The sequence below is a fragment of the Ammodytes marinus genome, assembly GCF_949987685.1.
Source record: "Ammodytes marinus genome assembly, chromosome: 2".
Taxonomy (NCBI): domain Eukaryota; kingdom Metazoa; phylum Chordata; class Actinopteri; order Uranoscopiformes; family Ammodytidae; genus Ammodytes; species Ammodytes marinus.
Genome location: NC_137231.1, coordinates 14383108 through 14405541, shown reverse-complemented (window position 1 = coordinate 14405541; position 22434 = coordinate 14383108). Strand labels below are relative to the sequence as shown.

At 42.5% G+C, this 22434-nt stretch overlaps 1 protein-coding gene across 1 annotated transcript in view; it reads right to left on the bottom strand.

The window, feature by feature from the left end:
• Positions 1-22434, bottom strand: part of adgrv1 (adhesion G protein-coupled receptor V1) — a gene marked incomplete at its 5' end in the record, with an annotated part of 99592 nt that overhangs the window by 34791 nt on the left and 42367 nt on the right. Inside the window, 21 exons of the mRNA XM_080045759.1 lie at positions 10689-10789; positions 11038-11198; positions 12041-12180; positions 12314-12560; positions 12774-12946; positions 13895-14302; positions 15327-15569; positions 15719-15890; positions 16027-16144; positions 16483-16746; positions 17185-17759; positions 18015-18156; positions 18444-18615; positions 19418-19561; positions 19690-19969; positions 20367-20587; positions 20710-20859; positions 21012-21251; positions 21362-21581; positions 21803-22001; positions 22127-22275. Of these exons, the coding sequence (XP_079901885.1) occupies positions 10689-10789; positions 11038-11198; positions 12041-12180; positions 12314-12560; positions 12774-12946; positions 13895-14302; positions 15327-15569; positions 15719-15890; positions 16027-16144; positions 16483-16746; positions 17185-17759; positions 18015-18156; positions 18444-18615; positions 19418-19561; positions 19690-19969; positions 20367-20587; positions 20710-20859; positions 21012-21251; positions 21362-21581; positions 21803-22001; positions 22127-22275 (4519 nt within the window). The remainder of the gene's footprint in view (positions 1-10688; positions 10790-11037; positions 11199-12040; positions 12181-12313; positions 12561-12773; positions 12947-13894; positions 14303-15326; positions 15570-15718; positions 15891-16026; positions 16145-16482; positions 16747-17184; positions 17760-18014; positions 18157-18443; positions 18616-19417; positions 19562-19689; positions 19970-20366; positions 20588-20709; positions 20860-21011; positions 21252-21361; positions 21582-21802; positions 22002-22126; positions 22276-22434) is intronic.

Here is a 22434-nt window from a genome sequence, read left to right as displayed (position 1 = left end):
ACCCTATAGCTCCCTTCATTGTGTCACTGGTGCAATGCCTTCCCTTCAAGCAACTTCAGTCCTCATGACTGTCAGTCACACCGTCTCTCCTCATCCTGCCACCGACCAATTCACTCTATTCTAGCAACATTAGCAAAAAAAAAGAAATCAAATTACACATTTAAGGATGAAGTACCAATTATGGCTGCTTTAAATTGAGAAATTTGACAGGCAGCAGTATTAATTTCAGTGCTGTTCAACTTGTTTTTTTGTCAAAGCATGTTCATACATCATTAGTCTCCTCACGTGCCGCAATCCTCTCAGCTCACTGGTGTGTGTTGTTCATGTGCTGAGGCGCCCGGGAACAGCCAGTAGCAAGAAGCAGGTCACACGGGGATGGCTGATAGCTGGGTTAGTGGGCCAGAGTGTGTGGGGGGAAGGAGGAGAGAGATTTCTTATATGCTGACTGACGGGACATGTGAGGTTGTTAAAGTAAAAATAAGCGAAGGCCAAATCAGACCAGACCAGAGAGAGTGTGCTGCAAAAGGCAAAAAGTCTTACTGGTGTGAAGTGATTAATGCCATTTGGAGAAAAAAACACCTTAACATGGGACCCTGCCAATTATATCTTTGCCATTTTGAGGCTAACTTGACACTTCACTGACATACCGTGCATGCGTGCTAATGGAACAGGTATCTCAAGTGTTGTTCTTTTTCTTTGGAATAGCACATCTAGTTGCTTAAGGTCACAATGGAGAATAAAAGTTCACAAGTGTTTTGGGTTGAACCTCAGGCTGAAGCTTACTTGCTGAGCCAGCTGTTGGCAAATAAACACCCACTCCCCTTTAGTCTGTTTCACATCCAAACAACCACAACACCGCCCTCTACATTTGCTTGCATGAGCACACAGTGTGATACAGTAATATATTGTCTATATGGTTCTGGGTGGCGGGGCGGGACGGTATCGAGAGCCTTAGGCATGTATTCAGGGAATGACTGAGATGTTCCCGCAGTAAATCATAAGCTGATAGCCCAAAGGTTTCGAGTTTCAGTGTTATTCAGTGGGACACAGCGATAGGGGACGGTACGCACTTTGAAGACTACGCGGCAGGTAAAACAACAAGTTGACAGTGTCATTAGTCTCATTGATTCAAGTTGAGGGAATGCGGAAAAAACCAAAACCAAAAGAAATCCAAGACTTGTTTGGCGTAGTCAGAAGAAATAACTAATGTAAAGTGGAAGCCGATAGCTAGTATCCAATGCCCTGTATTTATGTTGCACAACATTCCAAAGGAAGTAAAACAGTGCAGAATTAAAACATTTTAGTATCTAACTTTATGATTGTTTTTTATTAGTATTTTAGTTTTGTGTGTAGAGTGCAGACTGGCAGTCGAATGGCAATATGGCTCATCATACTCTGGTCCCATGTAATGAGAGCGCAGCATGTAGAAAAGAAAATTCCTTCAAATGAAATGTTTCCTGTTACCAACGTCATGCAGAAAAACAGTGTCAATGCTAACTTCCCCCATACTGCAGACCTCAGCAGCACCACCCGCATGGAGCACATTCAGCTGCACTTACGGCCCTCGTCTCCTTTCTCCCTGTCACACTTCAGTCAAAGAGCGTCTGCTGCTGGAGAACTGCAGCTGCTTTCCATCGCAGCAGGGGCAACTTTCAAGAAAACTTCTTGAATTTCCTTCCTCCACATCTGGTGTGAACCAGTCGATGGACCAGACAGAAAGTTCTCTAGGGCTGCAGCGCACGAGACACATGCACGCACGCACACACACACACACACACACACACACACACACACACACACACACACACACACACACACACACACACACACACACACACACAAACACAGATTCATGCGCATTCACAAGCCTATGAAAACACAGCTGCTCAAGGTCAACTCCCTAAACTCACACACTCAATGGGTCCACTTTGCTCCGCCACAGACGTCTGTGTGTACATATCTGCATTAGTGCACTGCATACAGGACTTAGGTGTGCTCCAATCCACAAATAGACTTCTATGGTCGACTGCCATTGTTTGAAAACACTATTTCTTTATGCTATTCCGGGTCAACAGATGAAATATCTCACAGAAAAAACATCATGAAACATGACCAATGCTTTGTTATATTCACAAAATAAATGAGTTTCTTTGCTCATGGCTTCCATGGTCTTTTAGTCTCACTTAGTCTTATTCTCAATAGCACATCACATGTTTATCCAATTCAGGGATCAATTCAGAATCAGAGGCAGGGAGAGAAAAGTACAAAAAGTTCTCAAATTTAGACTTAGTCCTATATGCTTTCAAATAATTCAACCGCAAACTTCCTTAATTGGCTGATCTGACTGTGATGTTTACAGCTTAAGCATATTTACATTTGAATCCATTCAAAGAAAAAGACATGGAGGATGTGACTCAACAGTTGCCCTCTGGATATCAGTGCAGACATTTCCTAGTGAGTGCCAAAAAGAGTCTAGTCATAAAAAGAAGAGCTCAGGGAGAGTCATTGATCAGACACTCCATTCACATCTGCAGCTGAACTTGGCTCTGGCTCTTGCTGTGTGGAGCTACAGTGACCCCTACAGGTCAAAATGAGCAAGAGCAAATGGCTGGGGCTGTGTTTGTTTGTGATACAATGTGGAGTAGGTAAACGAGTGGGTACGGGCACATCTAGCCATCTCTGTGTGTATGCTTATGTATGTATGTGTGTTCATTAATGCAAGCAGAGTGTTATAACTATGACATTGTGGAGCTGTTTTGTGACAATATTGTGAGCAACATGTGTGTGTGCATTTGTGTGTCTGTGTGTGTGGGAGAGAGAGTAGCAATCAGCAGTCCGCCTACTGTTGTTAACATCTTAAACTCCAATTCTCAAAATAAACTGAGGATAAGACCGAGACTCAAGAGAACAAAATACCTTATTATAGATACAGTTCTATTTGATTACCATTCACCATTTCCTTCCTCCAGTCAACATTTCCTGATTCTTTGAGAAACTCGGGGCAAGTCTCATTTTCTATTTCAGGCCAAACATTAAGCTGACAATACATTACATTAAAGCTTACTGAATTTCTCTCTTTGTCTCTCTCTCTCTAATGTTGTAGTATGGGGGGTTATCTGTTTAAGGGGTCCATCACACATAACGACTTCATGTCAAAATAAATACAATCCGTGGGTAAAACCAGACACCGTTAATGTGAATATACTGTGTCCTGTGATGCAACGACTGGGAAAAAATCCTGTCGAGACTAACCTGTGCAAACACCAGGCCGGGATGGTAACACCATTGACCTCAACAGTTTCTGGGTAAAGCACGTTTTCACCTCTCTAAACCTCCGAGGTTCATCCCACTCCACACACAGAGGTCTGCCAAGACAAGCTGTCAAACTCCCAAAATAGAGCAGGATACCGGGGACTTTGACATCATTATCTTTCAGGGTCCACCGCCTGTTTGATAAAGTCCTTGATGACAAACTGAATGACTCTGCATATCAGGTAAAATGTGCCCTGCTGCAGCATAGCAAGTACAGCCCTAACAATGACTGTTGTTACATTTCAAACAGACTTCTTGTGCCAGCACATTTACTACACATTGGCCATACATTCTCAAGGTATGAGCCCAACATCCTAAAATAAGATTGCAGGGATTCCAGCAACTGAAGAATAATACAAGCCCAACACTTGACTTGCTACAGGCGATTTTACATGGATATATGTATGGAGTCCATTTATCTATTGAAGTGGGTAATTACTTAGAAGTCAATGTATTACAGCTCAAGGGATGTAAAAGATCCTATCTGTTAGATGAAGGTTTTGATGATTAGAGATTATCTTATTGCACTGGTAAATATCCATGTTTATGTACAACTACCTGTATATACTTGTTATACTACGAATCTAATGGTGTGTATATCTGAAATGTCACCTCATAATTAATTTTCCCTGGCATCTTGTATGATTGGCTTGGAGGTGTGCTATCTTAAGTCTCAGAAGGAGAATAGCTATTGCTGCCTCTTGTTTACTGTGTTTTTTCCCCTCGAAATAGAGAAAAGTTCATGGAAGTGTCTCTCAGGTCAATAGCTGTTAGGACAAAACACTTTTGGCAAAAAAATTACAGGGACATTTCCAGTGTCCAGTACGGGCAAAGTCTGCCACAGTGGATAGTCAACAACTAATGGCATTATTATAACTTAATTTCGCATTCATCATATAATCTATAATATTCACAGAGCTGACAAGTGGCACACACACATACATTGCTTGCAACCTACACAAAAGCTCAGGGAATGTATTTCATGAATAAAAGAGATACTACAGAGGCAATTATCCATTGTTATATTGAACTGAGTGAGTTAATGACTGAAAGTAACCAGCTCCTTATTGTTAGCTAATACTTTACCAAGGAATCCTGTACTGGACTGCCATAGATAGATTAACAGATGGTGATAGGTGTGTATTTTTCATCCTAATGGCAACCTCATGATGTCATCCAGATAAGACTCATGTCTGACCTCTCTGGTAGATAAATAACTAGACCCATTCGTGAATAATATATGCCTCTAAGGTACTGTTGCAACACTACATGGCTGAGGGCTTCAGTGGATGGTTAAAACTCTATCAAAACACAGATGAAAGTGTTTCTGTTTGCACATAACATACACAGGTTGTCAGGAGAGTGCCTGAAATGTTTAGCTTAAAATTGCTTCATATAAGGGAAGAAATGAAGTATGAAAGCAACTGTTAATTGGGAAATAATTGTGTTCAATGCATTCGATAGGCCTCAAGCACAGACTCAATGTGCTCTTGTTAGAAATGCTGAGTGTAAAACATAACTATAAAACTCGTTGCTGATGATGTTATTACACTTGGAGGAAGGTTTTCCTGGCAGACATCATGGTGCTCAGTGAGTCTCATGAGTCTAAAAGTGGAGTGCCTGTAAAAACAGTTTAGTCAAGAGCAACATGTGAAAATGTTGTCATCGGTCAAACTGATGAGGCACACAGGATGCGAGCAGATCTAGAGGGAGAAGGAGAGGGAGAGACGGAGTGAGACAGTCTTTTCATAGCTCCTAATGTCACAACAGCTTCCCACTGAGCCCAGCAGCAGCCACAATGACAAAGAGAGAGAGAGAATAGAAACTGCGGCATCACGCATCATTTTGTGAAAGAAAGGGTTTTTTGTGAAAAAGCAAGAGTTGCAGAAAGACAGATGGAAGTAAAATGAACAACATGAATGAAAATGCACAAGTAAAAACCCAGGCAAAAGGAGACAAGGGTCATGATGAAGAGAGAATGCTGTGTGGAAGAGAGATGCTGCTGAGACGGATCAGATGAAGGGGAGAGGGAGCGGAGCAACACTAGGCACAAGGGGCCGTGGACCAGCCAGCAGAGCGTAATGTGAGTCTCCCAGGAGGCCGTCTTCACCTCTCCCCTGTCCTGTCCACACACACACACACACACACACACACACACACACACACACACACACACACACACACACACACACACACACACACACACACACACACACACACACACACAGTTGATACTTAATACCCTTCCATCACTGGCCAGCAATTGGCTTGGGCTGACATGCAGTGCAGAGCTCAGAATTGTTTTGCAGTGTTACGAAGGACATGCTACTGAACACTTTTGTTAAAGCATAGAGGGAGCCTCTATTCGAAGTGTCAGATAAAACACAATGGAATGATCTTTTGGCTGAGAGTGGACGCAAGTGAGGAATAAACATGTTTTGTTTTTTTCTAATTATTTCCCCTGCTTTTGCTTTCTCATTTTGTGGAGATAAGCATAGAGTAAGATGATTGGCATATTGTCTGACGTCAACCAGAACGGTAGTTGCACCTAGACGGTCACAAGAAAAACGCTTCCTGTTTATATACTGTATTTAATGATGGATTGCTCATGATGGGAGTAGGTAAACTTCCACAGGAAGAGCAGACCCATTCACTTCATTTATAAAGACTTTTGTTTGTCTTATGACAAGGGCAGGGTAAGGTCTCAGATTGCACAATTCATGTTGCCTTTCCGGGAGCGCTGAGAACCTGCATGCACACTCGTCCAAAACTACAGCCCCTCTCCCTCCCCCCACGTACACACGCTGACGACAAACAGTAATCAGACTGTGTCCTTATTCTGCTCAGAGACGGGATGTTAGGGTGGTGTGTAGAAGTTAGTGTTTACATGCAGTGTGTGTGTGTGTACGTGTGTGTGTGTGGGTGAGTTGCTATGCTTGTGGATTGGGCCACAGACTTCTGAATGCTGGATCCAGTCCCAGAGTTAACAGGAAATCCGTTATAACCAGAACTAAAAGTCACCTAAACACCTCCCAGATATACTGGAATACAGCACTGGGACCTCTGGGGTAAACACTTCACTAAGTGTGGGAAAGGCTGTCTGGGATGTTGGAGGGCTGTTTAATTACAATGGATGAGAAATTGGAATTGTGTTTTTTTTCTGCTTTGTTTTTTTTGCAACACAGATGGAGAGTAGATTTTCCCTTCCACATTGTTACAGTGATACGTGCATTCAATCACACACATATTTTATATGTTATATGAGAGTTTTGTAAATCATGTGTTATAAACAATAATATGTAGTGAATTTCTATGGAGTCATATATTGCTGAAACAACAGGTCTTCATTCAGTGGGTTGCCTGTGATTATCTCAATATGTAAGCATTGTAAATCCTACAGTTTATTTAGTGGCTCTATAAGTACTGGCATACAGTGCTTTATGGGACAACTATAATGTCTTTGACACTTCTTCACCTTTCCATGGAAAGACCATTAGCAACCCAACGCATGTCCTTTTAGGAAACAGTATTCCATTCTCTGTGGGGAATCCCTTTGACCATGGCTTACGGCAAACACACTTTACATTTTCTTTTTCTTCTGAAACTAGTGGGAAAAGGATGAATCTAGATAGGATAATGAAATGCCCAATGACAATGGGAGAAGCAAGGTGGAAATAAAAAGAGAAATGGAACTATCAGCGATTTAGTTGTGTTTGAAATGAGGCCCCTACCCACAAATATCCATCAGTTTTGTGACCTTGCTGCCTCTATAGTCATTGATTTGTGTTTCAGTAAAAATTATTGCAGGCTTATATTGGCCATCATCTGTCCCCTGGAGACACAGCAAAACCGCATGAATACTGAGTTTACAATGTGGTTTAGGACCACATGTAACTTTGGTCCAAAGTAAAATTAGTGAAAAGATCAGATTATGTGTGATCAAATCGCAATAAACTTTAATTTCTCCACCATGAAGATGATAAAATAACTGAAAACATTCAAGAAGTTACTAACAGGGCTTACAATGTTCTAGAAACACAAGATAATTAGATTTTTTTTAAAGTATTGGGATTGACTGTCAGTGAACAACAATGTTAAAGATCTCTTAAAAGTATGTGATAACAAGGGAAAAAACACCTACATTTGCGCGGACATTTGCACATATAAAGTCTGCACTTACCTACTCACTGTCTTAATGTGAGTTATTCATTGAATTCGATGTCTGATTGCTCTCATGCACATTAACATACAGTACATGCACAAATACAACCTGGTGAGGCCCACTTCCATGGTGCATATGCACTGGGTAAATTTCCACTCTACACAGACAATCTTCAGTTGTCTTGCTGAGGGGAGGACAAACTGCTGATCCTCCCCTGTCACCGCACAATCTCGGTTGTGACAAAGAAATGCGTGCAAGAGTGCACGCACACACACACACACACCCATGCATGCATAAACGCCCACACACACACACAAATGCACGCACACAAAAATGCAAACGCGTGTGTGCGCGCACACACACACACACACAGACACAGACACAGACACACACACACACACACACACACACACACACACACACACACACACACACACACACTAGAGGTGTTGGACGAGACAAATCATTATTATCTCTCAGTAGGAGGTCTGACGTCTATATCATTGTCAGTGGCTTCTCTCTGTCGCCCAGTCTGTGTCTTGATAGCACCAGATCAGTTTGACCCCCCAGCAAGACCTTCAACAACCTGCTTCTATATCTGAAATGGTGTTGGACTTATATAAGGCTACTTCACTAAAACTATGTAGCCATCATACCTGATAACAAATTGACAGCAATTGTTAGGGAAACAGTTGATGTGAACTTTTTTTGGTTAAATCGCCCACAGTTGCCTTAACAGTAAAAATGATGTGGAACATCTCACTCTTTCTATTACGGCCTTTTTTGTTGGTTTCCTGACAATAAAGTTATTGTAAATGTAGCTTATTGTCTTGTAATTTATTTTTTGACAAGGGAAACAAATCTGAAGATGTCAAATGCATGTGATGTCTGGGTAAAAGGTGAGAGATGGAAACTCTTTCACTTGAAACTAAATGCATTTTATATAGAAATTATGTCAAGTTAATCACATGGGTCTGCAAAATGTTCTTCTATTTCCATCCTGTGAAACCACCTGGTCATCTTCTCCTGCTTGGACTCATACTCTCGATGCTTTCCATTCATTAGTGGTTCAACAGCTATGTGCCACATTTGGTGACATTCAAACTAAAAACTAGAGATGGTACAATCAGAATAATTAGTCAGTAAGATGAATAAAAACTCAATAAATTGAACCATAAGCCTCTGCCTCTCTTCCACACAGAGGATGCTCTATTTCTAGCTGACTCTAGCTGTTGCAGAGAGAGATAAATCACATTGGCAGCTTTAATTTTCTCCCCATAGAGGGCCAGCGTCAGTGACTAATTGCAGCCCAGCCACCGCAGATGGAGACCCCCTGTTAAAGGTGGCTGGAGTCCCATATTACAGTTCAAATCAATGTTGAAAAATGAGCAAGTCTGAGACCCACACATTCAAGACACATTTTTGTCAATAATTACGTACATCTCTTCTATAAAATATTCTAAACTTATCACTGCCTAATGACTGCTTTAGCAATTCAATAAGAGGAAATATGCAGTTCAACTTCAAGGTTGGAATGGATTTATGTCACTGATGTTATGCCATTTGACTGACTATGTTGTACTGTACAACAGTTACAGCCTCGGTTTTGCGAGATCTTGATTCAGATAAATCCTTACAGATAACGGTGATTTTGTTCCGTGGTTAGACAGAATGATTCTCCTAGGCAAATATTTAAAAAAGACTACAGTCTATGCGTTCAGGTGTGTCTGCATTACTTAATTTTCCTTGTGTACTTAAATATTGGGGGAATGAAAATGGAACTAAGAAAGCCTCAGGAACTGCAATGACAGTAATAAACTACAACATTTGACCCACGACTCTCTGTCTTTAAATTTTAATAATTAAGACCCTCTTCATGTACTCCTAAAATACATCACACGAATAGAATTAAGTCTGCTGCACACATCATCTTGTAAATGCATGTTTAAACAGTGAAGAGTGAGTGAGTCAGTAGAGCACACTCTGGCCTACTTGTTTTAAGATTACTGAGGAGAAACAGAAAGAAAAACAGCTCTCATGCATTTAAAAAAAAAGGTTATATTTTTTTCTGAAAAGAAAATGACGTCAATTGGTCTATTTCAATACAGCTTATCCAGCACTGTGATCCCATCATTACATCCATAATGTTCCTCGCAGAACCAATTGACGATTGACCATTTAAAAAGGTACATATTAGTGCACAATTCAGTCAAGGTCTTCAGTGTGACAGTCTAGCTTCCAATCAGTTCTTCATTGACTGGCCTTGACACGGAGGCCACAGAAGCACACCCATGTATGTATTATAAACTATAGCACAATCTCCATCCAAGGAAGAGGGCCTTAACATGCAGTACAGTACCAACAAGGAAACAGATCAGGACGGAATTTTCCATCCAAAACCCTTTTAGGTTCAGGGGCTCTGCCTGGGCCATAAACAGGTCGAGTCCAAGGTGTTTAGCCCCCAACGACAGTCTGCTTTAGTAGGGGCTCTTGTTTGTCAACCAAAGAGAGGGGGGACCAGTGGAAAATTACCAGTCCCGCACTCGCTCATGCGCGCACACACACACACACACGCGCACGTACACACACACACATGCAAGGTCGGGACACCAGCTGAGAGACAAACCTGCAGCCACATATCTATCTCGCTCATTGCTTATGTGACAGCCTGCGTTTTTAATGGGCCGAGGGTGCGGGGGACATGGTTGCGTTGTCAGGACGCTCCGGCCCGCAAACTACCCAGCCAAAGACATTCGCTGAAGTGTGTTCCTTACATTACACATTTCCAAGAAAATACCTCGAACGTATCTAGTGGGCTAGTAAGGAGGGTTGGTAGCATTCAGTAGATTTGTTTCAGTGTGTGTGTGTGTGTGTGTGTGTGTGTGTGTGTGTGTGTGTGTGTGTGTGCAAACTCCCAATAAACTGTTATTTTTTGCATAAAGAACTTCATGTTTAACTGTATAAGTTCATGTATGTATGTGTTGCATTTTCTTATACAGTCTATGGTTGCACTAAATGCAGCCATTACTGCTGTGTTAATGTGTGTGAGCTACTGATCCAAACAGCACAGAGAGAGATTAATGGCTCTATTAGTATGAAGGTCTTTTTAGCTTTCATATAAGCTGTGAAAGGTGGGTGTTAGTGCTCACTTTGACGTTTATGGTAAAGCGATGTAGTAGTGGGACACAACATCTGAGCAGAACTGTATCATTACCTGGGTTCCGAGGCAGCTCAACATCATGTGAGTGAGTAGTTTGGCAGCAAACATAGGGAAACGGGAGCACAGCACGTGGGATATAATGGCCAATGCAAAGCCTGAGGAGAGAGAGAGAGAGGTGGAAGACATGGAAGCGATTTTAATGATAAATTAACAAATGATTTATGTAAATGAACAGTGTCTATTTATAACACTAAATTTTACTATAATTTACAATCATTTTCGGAGAAGTTGAATGCGCCAGAGAGATAGAACATGAGGAGGTGAAAGGCATGTAGGCAGTGGGATATACTGTATACTGTATGTATATGAAAAACAGAAGGCGTAGATAGAGTGTGCTTTGTACCTGAGATGCAGATGAATCCAGAGGCGTAGAAGGCCTCGTTATAGGATGCAAGAGATGCAAACTCTGCGTAGGCCGTGTAGATAGACAAGTGGGAGCAGGCACATTCCACATAGTTCCCACTCTCTTTCACAACCCTGCAGTATTGACCATCAGATGACCAGCTAGAGGAGAGGAGAGGATGTATAATAAATATTTTATTGTTATCTGTTTTCAACTCTACCATTCAAAAATTGCTGCGTGACAAACCAAAAGCATATCCTCGTGTTTGTGAGGGACCTGTCTGCACAACATAGAGAGAGAAATTTTGTCAGCAGTTTTTTGAAAAGCGGAAAAATACTCCTCGACATTTTTCAGTTCAACCTTAAATTCACAGCAAGACAGATATACTGCAACCTTTCCCTGTCGAATGGCTTGTCTCTCAACCTTTTTGTTGTCTCTCTCTATCTCTCTCTCTATATGTTTTCTAGGATGCGTTTTCCAAGAAGCTGTCCCGGCCAAACCGCACCTGCCAATTCTTAACTCGTAACAGCGTGTTCCAGCCAAGTCCCATTCCACGCCCCAGGAATGTCCTAGACAAACCCACTGCGAGCGAATGAGCAGATATTACACACAGAGAGATGGGTCTCCCCCCATGGCTGCAGAGAGGCCTTATTGAGAGGATGAACTTTTGCCCTTCACTAAGCAAACCGGTTTCAAGTGCAAGGACAGAGTTGAGCAGTTTTGGATGGTTAAATATATATGTGCAGAAATCTTATAGATTCTAAACACAACTTAGTTGAGATCAATAACAACATTAGCAAAAGACAAAAAAAAAATTAGGAATACACGCAAATAAAAAAACCTCGGCCAGGTTAGGGTAGCCACCAAAGCAGTGATGGTCGAGTCATCGGGAATAGAAACATTTTGAGTGTCAAAAGGCTGTTTTTAGTTTATGCATGGTATCAATGAGGTTAAGAATGGCTTAGCATGCATCCGAATAGGTGAGTCTCTTCTGTTGCTTTACCTTGCAGTGGTCTGGTTCCACAGAAGGCACACAGATCGACCTGGTTTGATTTGCTGACCAGGGACGTGGATACGATACACAACCTCATTGCCATCGTCTAGGGGTCGTGACCCTCTGTCCTGTAGACTAGCTGAGAATACCTGGATATAAACAGCAGAAGAGAGGTCAGCACTGAGTGGAATGAACTTGAAAAAAAAATAATATGGCTAGTTTATACTGGAGTAATACTGCCACCTGCTGTTTTGAGTCTAACTAAGTGAATGCTTTGCCTACCTTCCCATTGAGAGCAGTGGTTGTATCATTGTTGAGAAACCAGTGTTCATTTCTAAATTCGGTCAGTTGTATTTGGCTGAGGTTGCCACAGCCAACTGTCGTGACAGCTGGTACTGCCAGCAGCGTATCAGGGAGCTGGAAGAAGTCTGCGTTCCGGCCTCTGAATTTGTGGCCATTGATCTGTGTTGGGTACCACTGCAAGGCAGAGATGGTCATAAACGGACATGTCTCCAGGATGGTTCCCCTTCTGGAGAAATCAGAAAAAATAAAAACATTTAGAATACCAAGCATGATACAGTTTCTAAGAACATTTAAAAGGAAACTCCTCTGTGCTTTGATGTAACTAACACGCATGGTGAGGTGGAGTTCATCAGTTCAATGTGTTCAAAATCATCACAATTTAGAAATGTAATGCATATCTCCCTCCCAGTCTTCACTCTTTAAAAAAAGGGACACTCACATCTCACACTGACTGCGAGCAAGGAGGGAAAAGGCAAATCGCTCAGCCATCTCAGCGAGGTGGCTAAGGCCCCGGGTGTCGACTCTGCTGGGATTGGCCAAGGTACACAGTAGGTCATAGGTCAGATTGCGGCTGACTTCCTGTAGAGGAGCCCTCTCCGCCTCCGCAAGCACCTGGTGTGGAGGAAAACAAAGGGACAGAGACACGTTTTGATGTGTTTGTAGTCGAGCAACAATCAAATCAAATCAGTTTTATCTATACAGCCCAACATCACAAATAGTAATTTGCCTCAGTGGGCACCGCAATAGGACACCCTCTATCAATAGACCTTCAACTTGACTGAGGAACAAAACAAAAATTGAGAAACAGTTTGCTCTACTATTGTTTATAAGTTTTTCCCTATGATATTCTGTTTCTGTGTCCTTCTCTGTCACTTAATTATTTCAGGCCTCAGCTTTAAAAGTAAATGTACACCATTATTCCACACTGTCTCCTTCCCTTCCTCTTATTGTCTCACTTGTGTGCCCACAAGTATATTTGTGCTGTGTAACTCCTTTCTGCTGTCTCTGCTGCCTCTTCCTTTGCCTGCACACTCCTTTTTATGAAATGACTGTGCTGTCTCGGCTTGACTAGAGGCTAAACAAGCACAATATATACCTTTGACTCCAACATCATAAAGAGTGACAACTGAGACGCTTTCAGATGACAAGCCCGTCGTCAAATCTGAGTGACACTTTGGAGTGAAGCAGAGGCGATGTATGCACTTCAGCATAGATCTGTCTGTCGCAGACTATGACACTGACTCACAAGCCAATGGCAAGTGACTCATTATACAATAATTTTTAAAAATCAAATACAAATCTCTTTTTTCTGCTATTTGCACTATTTCCCGACAGCTGGGAAAGACTGGTAAAAATCAAACATGTTTATACGGCCCAAGTTTGTTATCATGATATTGTTACGGCGAATGGGGCAAACGGAACAGTAAGATATTGTAATACATTATACATATCACAATGTTTTATATCCTGCTTCCATGAGACTGAAGCAAATTGGCCCTTACTTAAATAAGCTTTAGGCATTAGTTTGCAGGCGATGCATTTTGTCTCAAACCCTCTTACCTTCCCCAGAGCTTCGAAAACGGCGGTCATCTGCTCACGAGTGAGAGGTGTGGTGACCTTATTGATCACTCCTTGCAGCGCCTGGTTCAATATAGTGGGTTCAAGAGGCTGATGTAATTGATCCAGTAGGACCCACACAGCTTGGCTTGCTGTATTTGACACCAGCGTCACATTAGCCAGCCCGTACTGCGAGTGCACTCTGGCCCCTCCTGTAGCATTGTACAGCTCCACCTGGAAGCGCTTCGGTGTGGGCAATGGTGAGGCCAGGTCAGGTGTGAGGTAAATGTCCAATGATGCAATACTACGGCCCACATCGAAGGTTAGCCTCCCCTCTTGCTTAGTAAAGTCCATCCCTGCTTTAGCGGGCCGGATTACAGAGGGACCCACCACCTCATCTCTGGGGAGCTCCTAAAGGGGGAAAAAAACATGCTTTATGTTGGACGGAGTGATATTTTAAACAGCATTGTTTTCTAAATAAGACTTGGTGAATAACACAAATATTATACCAAGGGAAATGTAAAAGCAAAGAGAAACTGTTCATCAGGCATATTCTACACTGTTTGATAAACAGCACCCACATACTCTGCATTCCCATAGCAACACTTGTAGATGAGTGGTGTCAACCATGTTGCATAATGTAAACCGAATGAGGACATGGCCTTTATTATGCATAAAAACCACAGGTCGCGCAGCATGCTTTAGTTCTGAGAGATGAAAGCAGATGACCTGGCCATGTGGGGTTTTGATTTTTGCTGAGTGCACTAGACACTCTCTTACTTTGATCTCCTATATCAAAAAGTACGAATGGCAGTAACAACACTTTATTCCCCCCGAACTGCAGGTAGCAAACAAAAAAATTACTACTAAATGCAATTTAGCTTATGGATTCCCTTGTTTAAAATACCTGTGCGAATTATATGAGGATTATATAATGTAACATGATATACATTATATTGGTACTTTTGGTATGTATCTTTGTAACATTTCTTAATTACAATATACTGTATCTCCAAATAAACCCACTATAGCCCAAAATTGTCCTCTAAATTGCTCCGAAAATGTGTCCCAATTGAAGAAAAACAAAACATACAAAGCTCCTAATCATATTTCAAATTGTCCAATAGTGTTTTAAAAGAAAAAAAATGCCATTGTACAGTACATGATTGGTCAACTGTAACTCTTTAATAATAAGGAAAAAGTCTCAGTTCACCTAGGTTATGGTTGGAATCATATTGGCGTGGATTGAAAATTGATACGCTTCTGCACTGAATGACACCTCACCTCAATGACACAAATAGCAGTGTGAAAATAAAAAATGTCATACACTATTCCAAACATCTTCACAGGGTTTTATTGTAAGCATTTGTGCACATTCAAAATGTGTGCAGGTACGCCACTTGGTGCTCAGTTACTGTACCTGTGTGTCACTTACCAGAGTGCGATATTGAACAGACATGACTGAGCCTGTACTTGCTCGTCTGTAGACTTGGAGAGTGAGCCTTGAGGTGGCCAGGGTGGCGATGGGCAATCTATGGCCCACGGGGAAGTACACAAAGCCTTGTGGGTCGTCGCTCTCCGCCAAGGTGATGTTGGCAAAACGGGTTGTCTCATTAATGGTAGCTCCATCACCAACCTGATAAATCTCCACCAAGAACCACGCTTGGTACTCTGGCTCCTATGCCAACAGAGATGAGTGATGAGTGAGCAGATAAATAAATCTTTAATAAACTACAATTAGTAATTTATTTTTTACTGTAGAATTGGCTGAATTGCAAGGTACCAACAAGCACCAGCAGCCTCTGCCTCTCTCTCTCTCTCCCTCACCTCATCATCCTGGACCTCCACAGTGAGAGCACACGTTATCTCTCCTCTTCTACACAGTGCAGTTCCTGAGGTCTGCACCAGCTGTCTGGTTAGGTTGACTCCATTGTTGACAAGGGTCAGAGTTGCCTTGCTGAAGGTAACTCTCCAGAACACCTGCAGATCCTCAAAGGCCCTGAGCAAAAGGGATAAACACTGAATAAACACAAAGAATAAAAACATCTTGGGCCGCTAGTCGAATATGTAACACATTTCCCAAGGACAATTTTTTATTACCCAAAGATTTTAACCAAAATGTGTTGTTTTATTACCTGTTTTCTTGTCTCTGCAGGAAGAGAAGGGCAGTTCTGTTCTCTGAATCCTCATCCAGAACTTGGCCCTTCAGAGAATTAAGACTAAAGCCTAAAATGCCGTTGTGGAAATCGCTCCCTGTTGTGGACAGAGGGAAGGATGAAGTGAAAAAATGTAAATTAGTGTCATTAAAGCTTCCCAATGTTATAATCGATTTCATTGTAATCGATCATAAATGCAGAATAATTCAATCATCTACCCACTACAGTGACAATGTGAGAAGTGAGGCCCAAAATAGCAAGGGGGAAAATAATAGCAGCAGTGACATAAGGCAGATTAAATGGCATTAGTGAAACCAAAGAACAACACTAAATGGCTCATTGAAATAACAAACACGTACTGTATCTGTGAGCTCATTTGATTAGACCCAACAGACACAGTCAAACAGAGATTTTTCTTTTTTTTTCATAATTTACCAAGGATAGTGATCTTGGCGAAAGCTCCAAAGCCTTGGTGGGGACTGTCTGTGATTTGTGCTCCTCCCTGTGGATCGCTGAGGTAAATGAAGAAAACTTCCTGGCCCTCTGGCTCTGAGTCATCCAGGATGAGGAGGACAACCTCAGTCTCATTCTGACCAGCCTGAAAGGACACTATGGTGGACTCCAGGCGGAAGTCCTCTTCCTCCTTTGCTAAGGTCCCGACAGGTTCCAGAGTGAAGGGAGGGGTTGCTGTACTTCCATCTGTAAAAAAGCGCACAACAAACAAAACTTAAAAGGTTGTTTCAGCGATTCTGGAGAATATTTTGTCGACAAATCCCATTTTGTCCAAATCAGTAAATATCTCATGATCCGCTACCCCGTCCATACTGTGTGTGCCTGCCGGAAAAAAAATCTGGTGTTAATACATAGCCTAGACTCTGTAAACAGGCCTGTTGCTTGCTGGGCTCCCTTTGTTCACACACCCGTTTACAGAGCCTAGGTTCTGTATTACCACTGGATTTTTTTTTCAGCACACACACACACAGTACGGACAGGTAGCGGATCGTGAGGAGGTATTCGCTGGTGTTGACGAAATGGAGAATGGCTGACACCACCTTTTCATCATCACAGTAAATAACAATGGAATAAATTGCAATGTAGCAAATAAAGCACTGCAACAAATCAGACACACACACACACCTCCGTATGCTTGGAGCCTGACACTCACGGAGCCGGCCATACTGTCGGACCTGCGCACCCTCAGAAGCACCCTGCGCTCCTGCTGGCTCTCCTCATCCCTGTCCTCTGGTACCTGGACCAGTCCGGGCCCAATACTCAGCACTCCTCCGGTCACATCACTGGCCAGGATGGTGACTGTGGAAACACTATGCTGAGGGTTGAGACGGGGAGAGAGAGTCTCCGCCGCCCAAGCCGAGTCTGGGCTCACGAGTTGAACGTCAGTGAGGTTGACTTGAAAGTGCTCGTCTGCCTCGGACAGGGAGTCGTCCACAATGGAAAGGCTGAAGGAAGCGTTGGTTTGGCGGGGGGAGTCAAAGACCACACGGCCGTCTGGAACCGCGACAAAGTCCTCTCCTGCTTCCGCGCTGCCTGCTACCGTGTTGTAGGACAGGCGGGTGCTGTTGCTACGTGAACCGTAGAGTCTCTGAACATACAGTGTTATGGTCTGGATGTCCTCAGCAATGACCAGCTGGCGGGAATCCAGGGCAAACTGGTAGATTCCCAACGGCTCCACTTCTGCCACGGTAAATCCTGACCTGCAGGGAGACGGACATTGGACATTACAGGCTACATTTGATATATTTAGTTTTTTTTTTTCATGTTGAAAAAGCATAATTTGAAAAAAAAAATCTCAACGATGAACACAGATGTCTGTAGAAAGAAAATTCGCCTTGACCTATTTTGTTTTGCCTTTCTGCTCCCCCTCTCTAATTGATAACTGTTATATACAGCAGATTTCTAAGTTGTCGTGGATTTTCTCGACCACAACTTCTGAAGTGTGAAACCATTACCTGAGCTTGGCAGTGCCGGCTGCAGCCGAGCTGGAGGTTGCAGCAGTGAGGTGTACAGCGTAAGAAGCAGCCTCAGATGCATCATCAACAGCTGTCAGAGATATGACTTGAGTTCTTTCTCCATGGGCCAAAGTCAGAGAGCCTGAATATGAAGAGATAAAATGCAGGCTGTCATTCAGCCATGTTGGTTTTATGTTGGTGTTATGTAGGTATCCGCCTTTCTGGTCCACAGAAAAATTAAGTATAATATTTGAGGATAGCTTGGATTTGTTAACTGCCGCCAAGGTATAACTAAATGGTATTAATGATGAATAAAACAAAATTGCACTTAGTACAAACATTTTAAAATATATTACATATTAAATGCTTGATTGTTGAATATGTGAGTCTCCACTGCTTCAGTAATCATTCCTTCTCTGGGTGTTTTACCTGAGCTTGGGATGACAGCTCCCAGTCTGAGTCCAGGTGGAGCCTGTCCTGAAGGATACCCAGATTTCCACTGCAACATGATGTCCCCAAACAGCCCCGTTCGTGTCACTCTTGCTTCACATGACCCTGTTTCTATATTAGAGACCTGCAGAGCCAGAGAGGCAAAGCCAACCTGCAAAACATGTGTAAGAGATAATTTACATAATTTGACAAAGCGATACTTGTACATCCATCCTATTAAAACAGTGAAAAAATATATGAAATAAATTCATAGCTTTTTTTATAAATGTATGTTTCTTTACAGCACTGAGCTAGAATTGTATTAAACAAATGTGTTAGATCATAAAAATAAATATATAATTGAAATAATATAGAAATGTTTTACATAATGATTTATTATGAAGTGACTTTTTGTAGTGTGCGCACAAGGTCTCTCAAGTGAATAACTTTGTTAGCAGCCAGCTAAATGCATTAACCCTGGTGTGTTACATGGAACATTTGAAAGGCTCGACAAGAAATAGTTGAGTGTTCACAGAGCAGGACTCAGCAACTAACTCAGTTATAAAGGTTTGACGTACATTTTAAATTATATCAAAGTCTGTTGAGAGATATCAGAGGAATATAGTGCAGCACATCCAAGTTTGCCTTCTAGTTGATGAGACATGATTTAATAAACTTGTGTATTTAATTAAATAATAAATGTCAGCACTTGTGTGAATGACAGAAAAAATAGATGTATCTCATCTTTCATCTCATCTGAATTTATATTCACGACACGTGGTTCATGTGAGAAGGTAATTCTTACTAAAGAAACAACTGCAAAGTGACACAGTGAGTATATCATCAGGAGTAACATACAGCCTAATGAAATGTCCTTGACTAAGGCACTGAGATCCTACTAACAATAAGAGCTCTGATCTGTGGAAAGCCTTGAATCTTGAGCGCCTTGCAGAAGGGGCGTAACCACCACTCACCTCTGAGCTGGCAGCTTCTTCGGGCACAGTCACCGTAGCAACGCTGGCCTCACGAAGGAGGCGAGGTGGAGAGCCGAGGACAGGACTGACTAGCCTGACATCAGTCAGCTCTGCTGTGAAGCTCTCACCCTCTGACAAAAACACCTACGGGGAGAAAAGCAAGAAAACAAAGAAGTGTTAATACAAACAATGTTATCTCAATAATTCACATCATTTTTTAAAGTCTTACTTCGCTGAACGCATGTTGCTGCATAAGCATGTTCATGCCTTACCTGGCTGCTGATGGGAACAGTGATGGTGCTGAAGGTCTGCCCCTCTCTCAAGAACAGCCTTCCTTCAGCTTGTCCTCCCAGTATTTCCTGGATGCCCATCATTTCATCCATCCCTCCACTGATCCTATAGCCCACACTGGCGTTGCCAAACAGCCCGGCAAGCCGTGTCACATTTATAAGCAGAGCTCTGGTGATGTCAGACCCTGAGCCCACTACCACTATAGACTGCTGCTGAGGGTTCAGGGAAAAGACACCGTGGGGCTCATCGTTAGCACGCACCCTGAGGGGGAGAAAGGAAGATTCATTTCAAGTTAATTCAATCTTAGACTTAAAGGTGTCATCAACGATTGTGGTCGAATAACTTTTGTTTAAAATCAGTTAATATCTCCTCACGATCTGCTACCTGGCTGTCCGTACTGTGTGTGTTGAAATGAAATCTGGTGCTGTGAATACACAGTTTAGTTTACGGAGCCCTTAGGCTGTGTAGTAACACTGGATTTTTTTTCAGCGCACACACTGTACAGACAGGTAGCCGATCCTGATGAGATATTCAATGATGTTCAACAAGAATTCTCCAGAATGGCAGATTCCAACTTTAAATAATATAGATTTTTTATTTATTTTTTACTTTGGAGTTGATATGTGTTATTTAGTTTAACAGAACCATCACGACAAACCTGATGCGTGTTCTGATGAGGTTTGGGTTGGCGTTCAGAGTAGCACCACCCTCCACAGCAGTGAGCTGGACAGAGTAGAGCTCCTCCAGCTCTGGCACTGTATCAGGCATCAGGCTGAGGACAATCTCCACCTCCCTCTGGCCTTCCAGGATCACCACTGAGCCAGCTGAGGCTAGGAAGTCCCCTGCCATGTCTGAATCACTCTCTATCTGCCAATGCACCTGACGTGTTGGAGAAAGTATACTTGTGTTTACACTTTACAAATAATTCAATTCATCCAGTTTAAGCACTGATGCTGGAAACAACAGATAAATTATGAATGTACATATAGATATTAGCTTACCCTGACGTTACCCATGACCCCCTCTCTGCGCGTAATCAACAGGGAAATGTTGAATGGGCCCTCTGCTTCTGTGGATTCATTGTAGACACGCTCTCGAAGGGACTCCTCGGTAAACTGGACAATACCATTCGGGTCACCAAACTTCTCTATCTGGGAGAGGAAAAACACATTAAAAGGAGAGGAGTGTTGAATAAGGCGCTGGCCATAAAGCAAAAAAGGCTTTTTGAAATCAAATTGTGATAATCCTTGTTCAACAGTCTAAACTGGTTCATTCTTGGAAGCAGGATAATACAGCAAAATACCTTCAGTGTTACGGAAGCAGCCTGGGGATCAATATCCACCTCTCCAGACAGAACGCTGAGCTCTATAACAAATGTCTCTTCCACCTCCACCTCTCCATGGGGCAGAATGCGTAGCTGTATGGTGCGTGTGCCTTCCTCTCCATCCCCGAAGAGGAAAGACCCGTTCACAGGCTCTCTGATGTCTGTGTTCAACGCGGGTAGGACCTCTCTGCTGTTGGGGCCACGGATGATCCAGGCAACCTGTCAAAGAGTGAAACAAGTTCGGATTAGTTGACGTCCATAAAGAAAAAAAGTAACTAAAGTGATGTGATTTTCTTTTAAGGCAGAAAGATATTGTCCCTTCCTCATACCGTTGCATTGCCCACTAGGCCTCCTGATCTCTCCAAGACAAGGTGGAGTTCCAGAGTGGAGTTAGGGTTGACCACAGTGACGAGGCTCTCGTTGAGGAAACGGACCAACCCATTCAACGAGTCACTTTTCGCGATGGTTACCCGGGCGATATGTTGAGAGCCTAGAACTGCTCCCCCTGTAGCTCCAACCAGCAGGACCTCGAATATCTCTGCATGTTCGCTGAGGAAGGGAAAAATTACAGTCATTACATTTTTGAATTCTTTTTCTCAGTCTGAGCTATTCAAATGTGTGACCTGCTGGGTTACGCTCCATTTTCTCTCTACAGTTAAACTCTTTGATTCATTTATTTCTAAGATATATTGATTTAGCTAGCACAGAAATTCTTTGTGCTAATTTCAAATAAATATAGACTACTATATTGGAATCAATCCTCCTCTCACCTGTCCAGGTCATCTATGAGAGTGACATTGATGTAGCTGATATTCTGGCCATGGACAAATACCACTGAGCCATTATTCAGGATGTAGTCCAGGCCAGGGGTTGCACTCAGGCCTCTAGAAATGAACTGAGCTGTGACCGGTCCATGTGAGCCCACTCTCCTCACCACCGGGATCAACACAGAGCCCACATCCTCCTCAACTGAAAGAGAGAGAAATCCCAGAGGAATTTTACACAATTAAATATAATATTTTAATTTAACATTTCCCAAGAAAATATTTAAATTTTACAGCTTCTAATTTCCCTTTTTCCCCCAGAACTAATACCTGTTATGTTGACAAAGTCCTGCCTGAACTCCAGGATACCCTCAATATTGTCATTCTTTAGTATGACCACAGCAAGTGAAGAGATGTTGCCTACAGCAGGAGGCTGGTCCAACTGGAGACCCGACTCCAACACTGTGTAGTTCACAGCACTGAACAGCAGAGGGACACACAGGACAGTCAATTACATTACATTACATTATCGCAGACAAGAAATCTTTTACAGTCACATCAACAAAGTATATATTTTTTTTTTCTCACAAAATTTAGGCTCTGGAATGCCTATATTACAATTGACTGTGACCCTCACC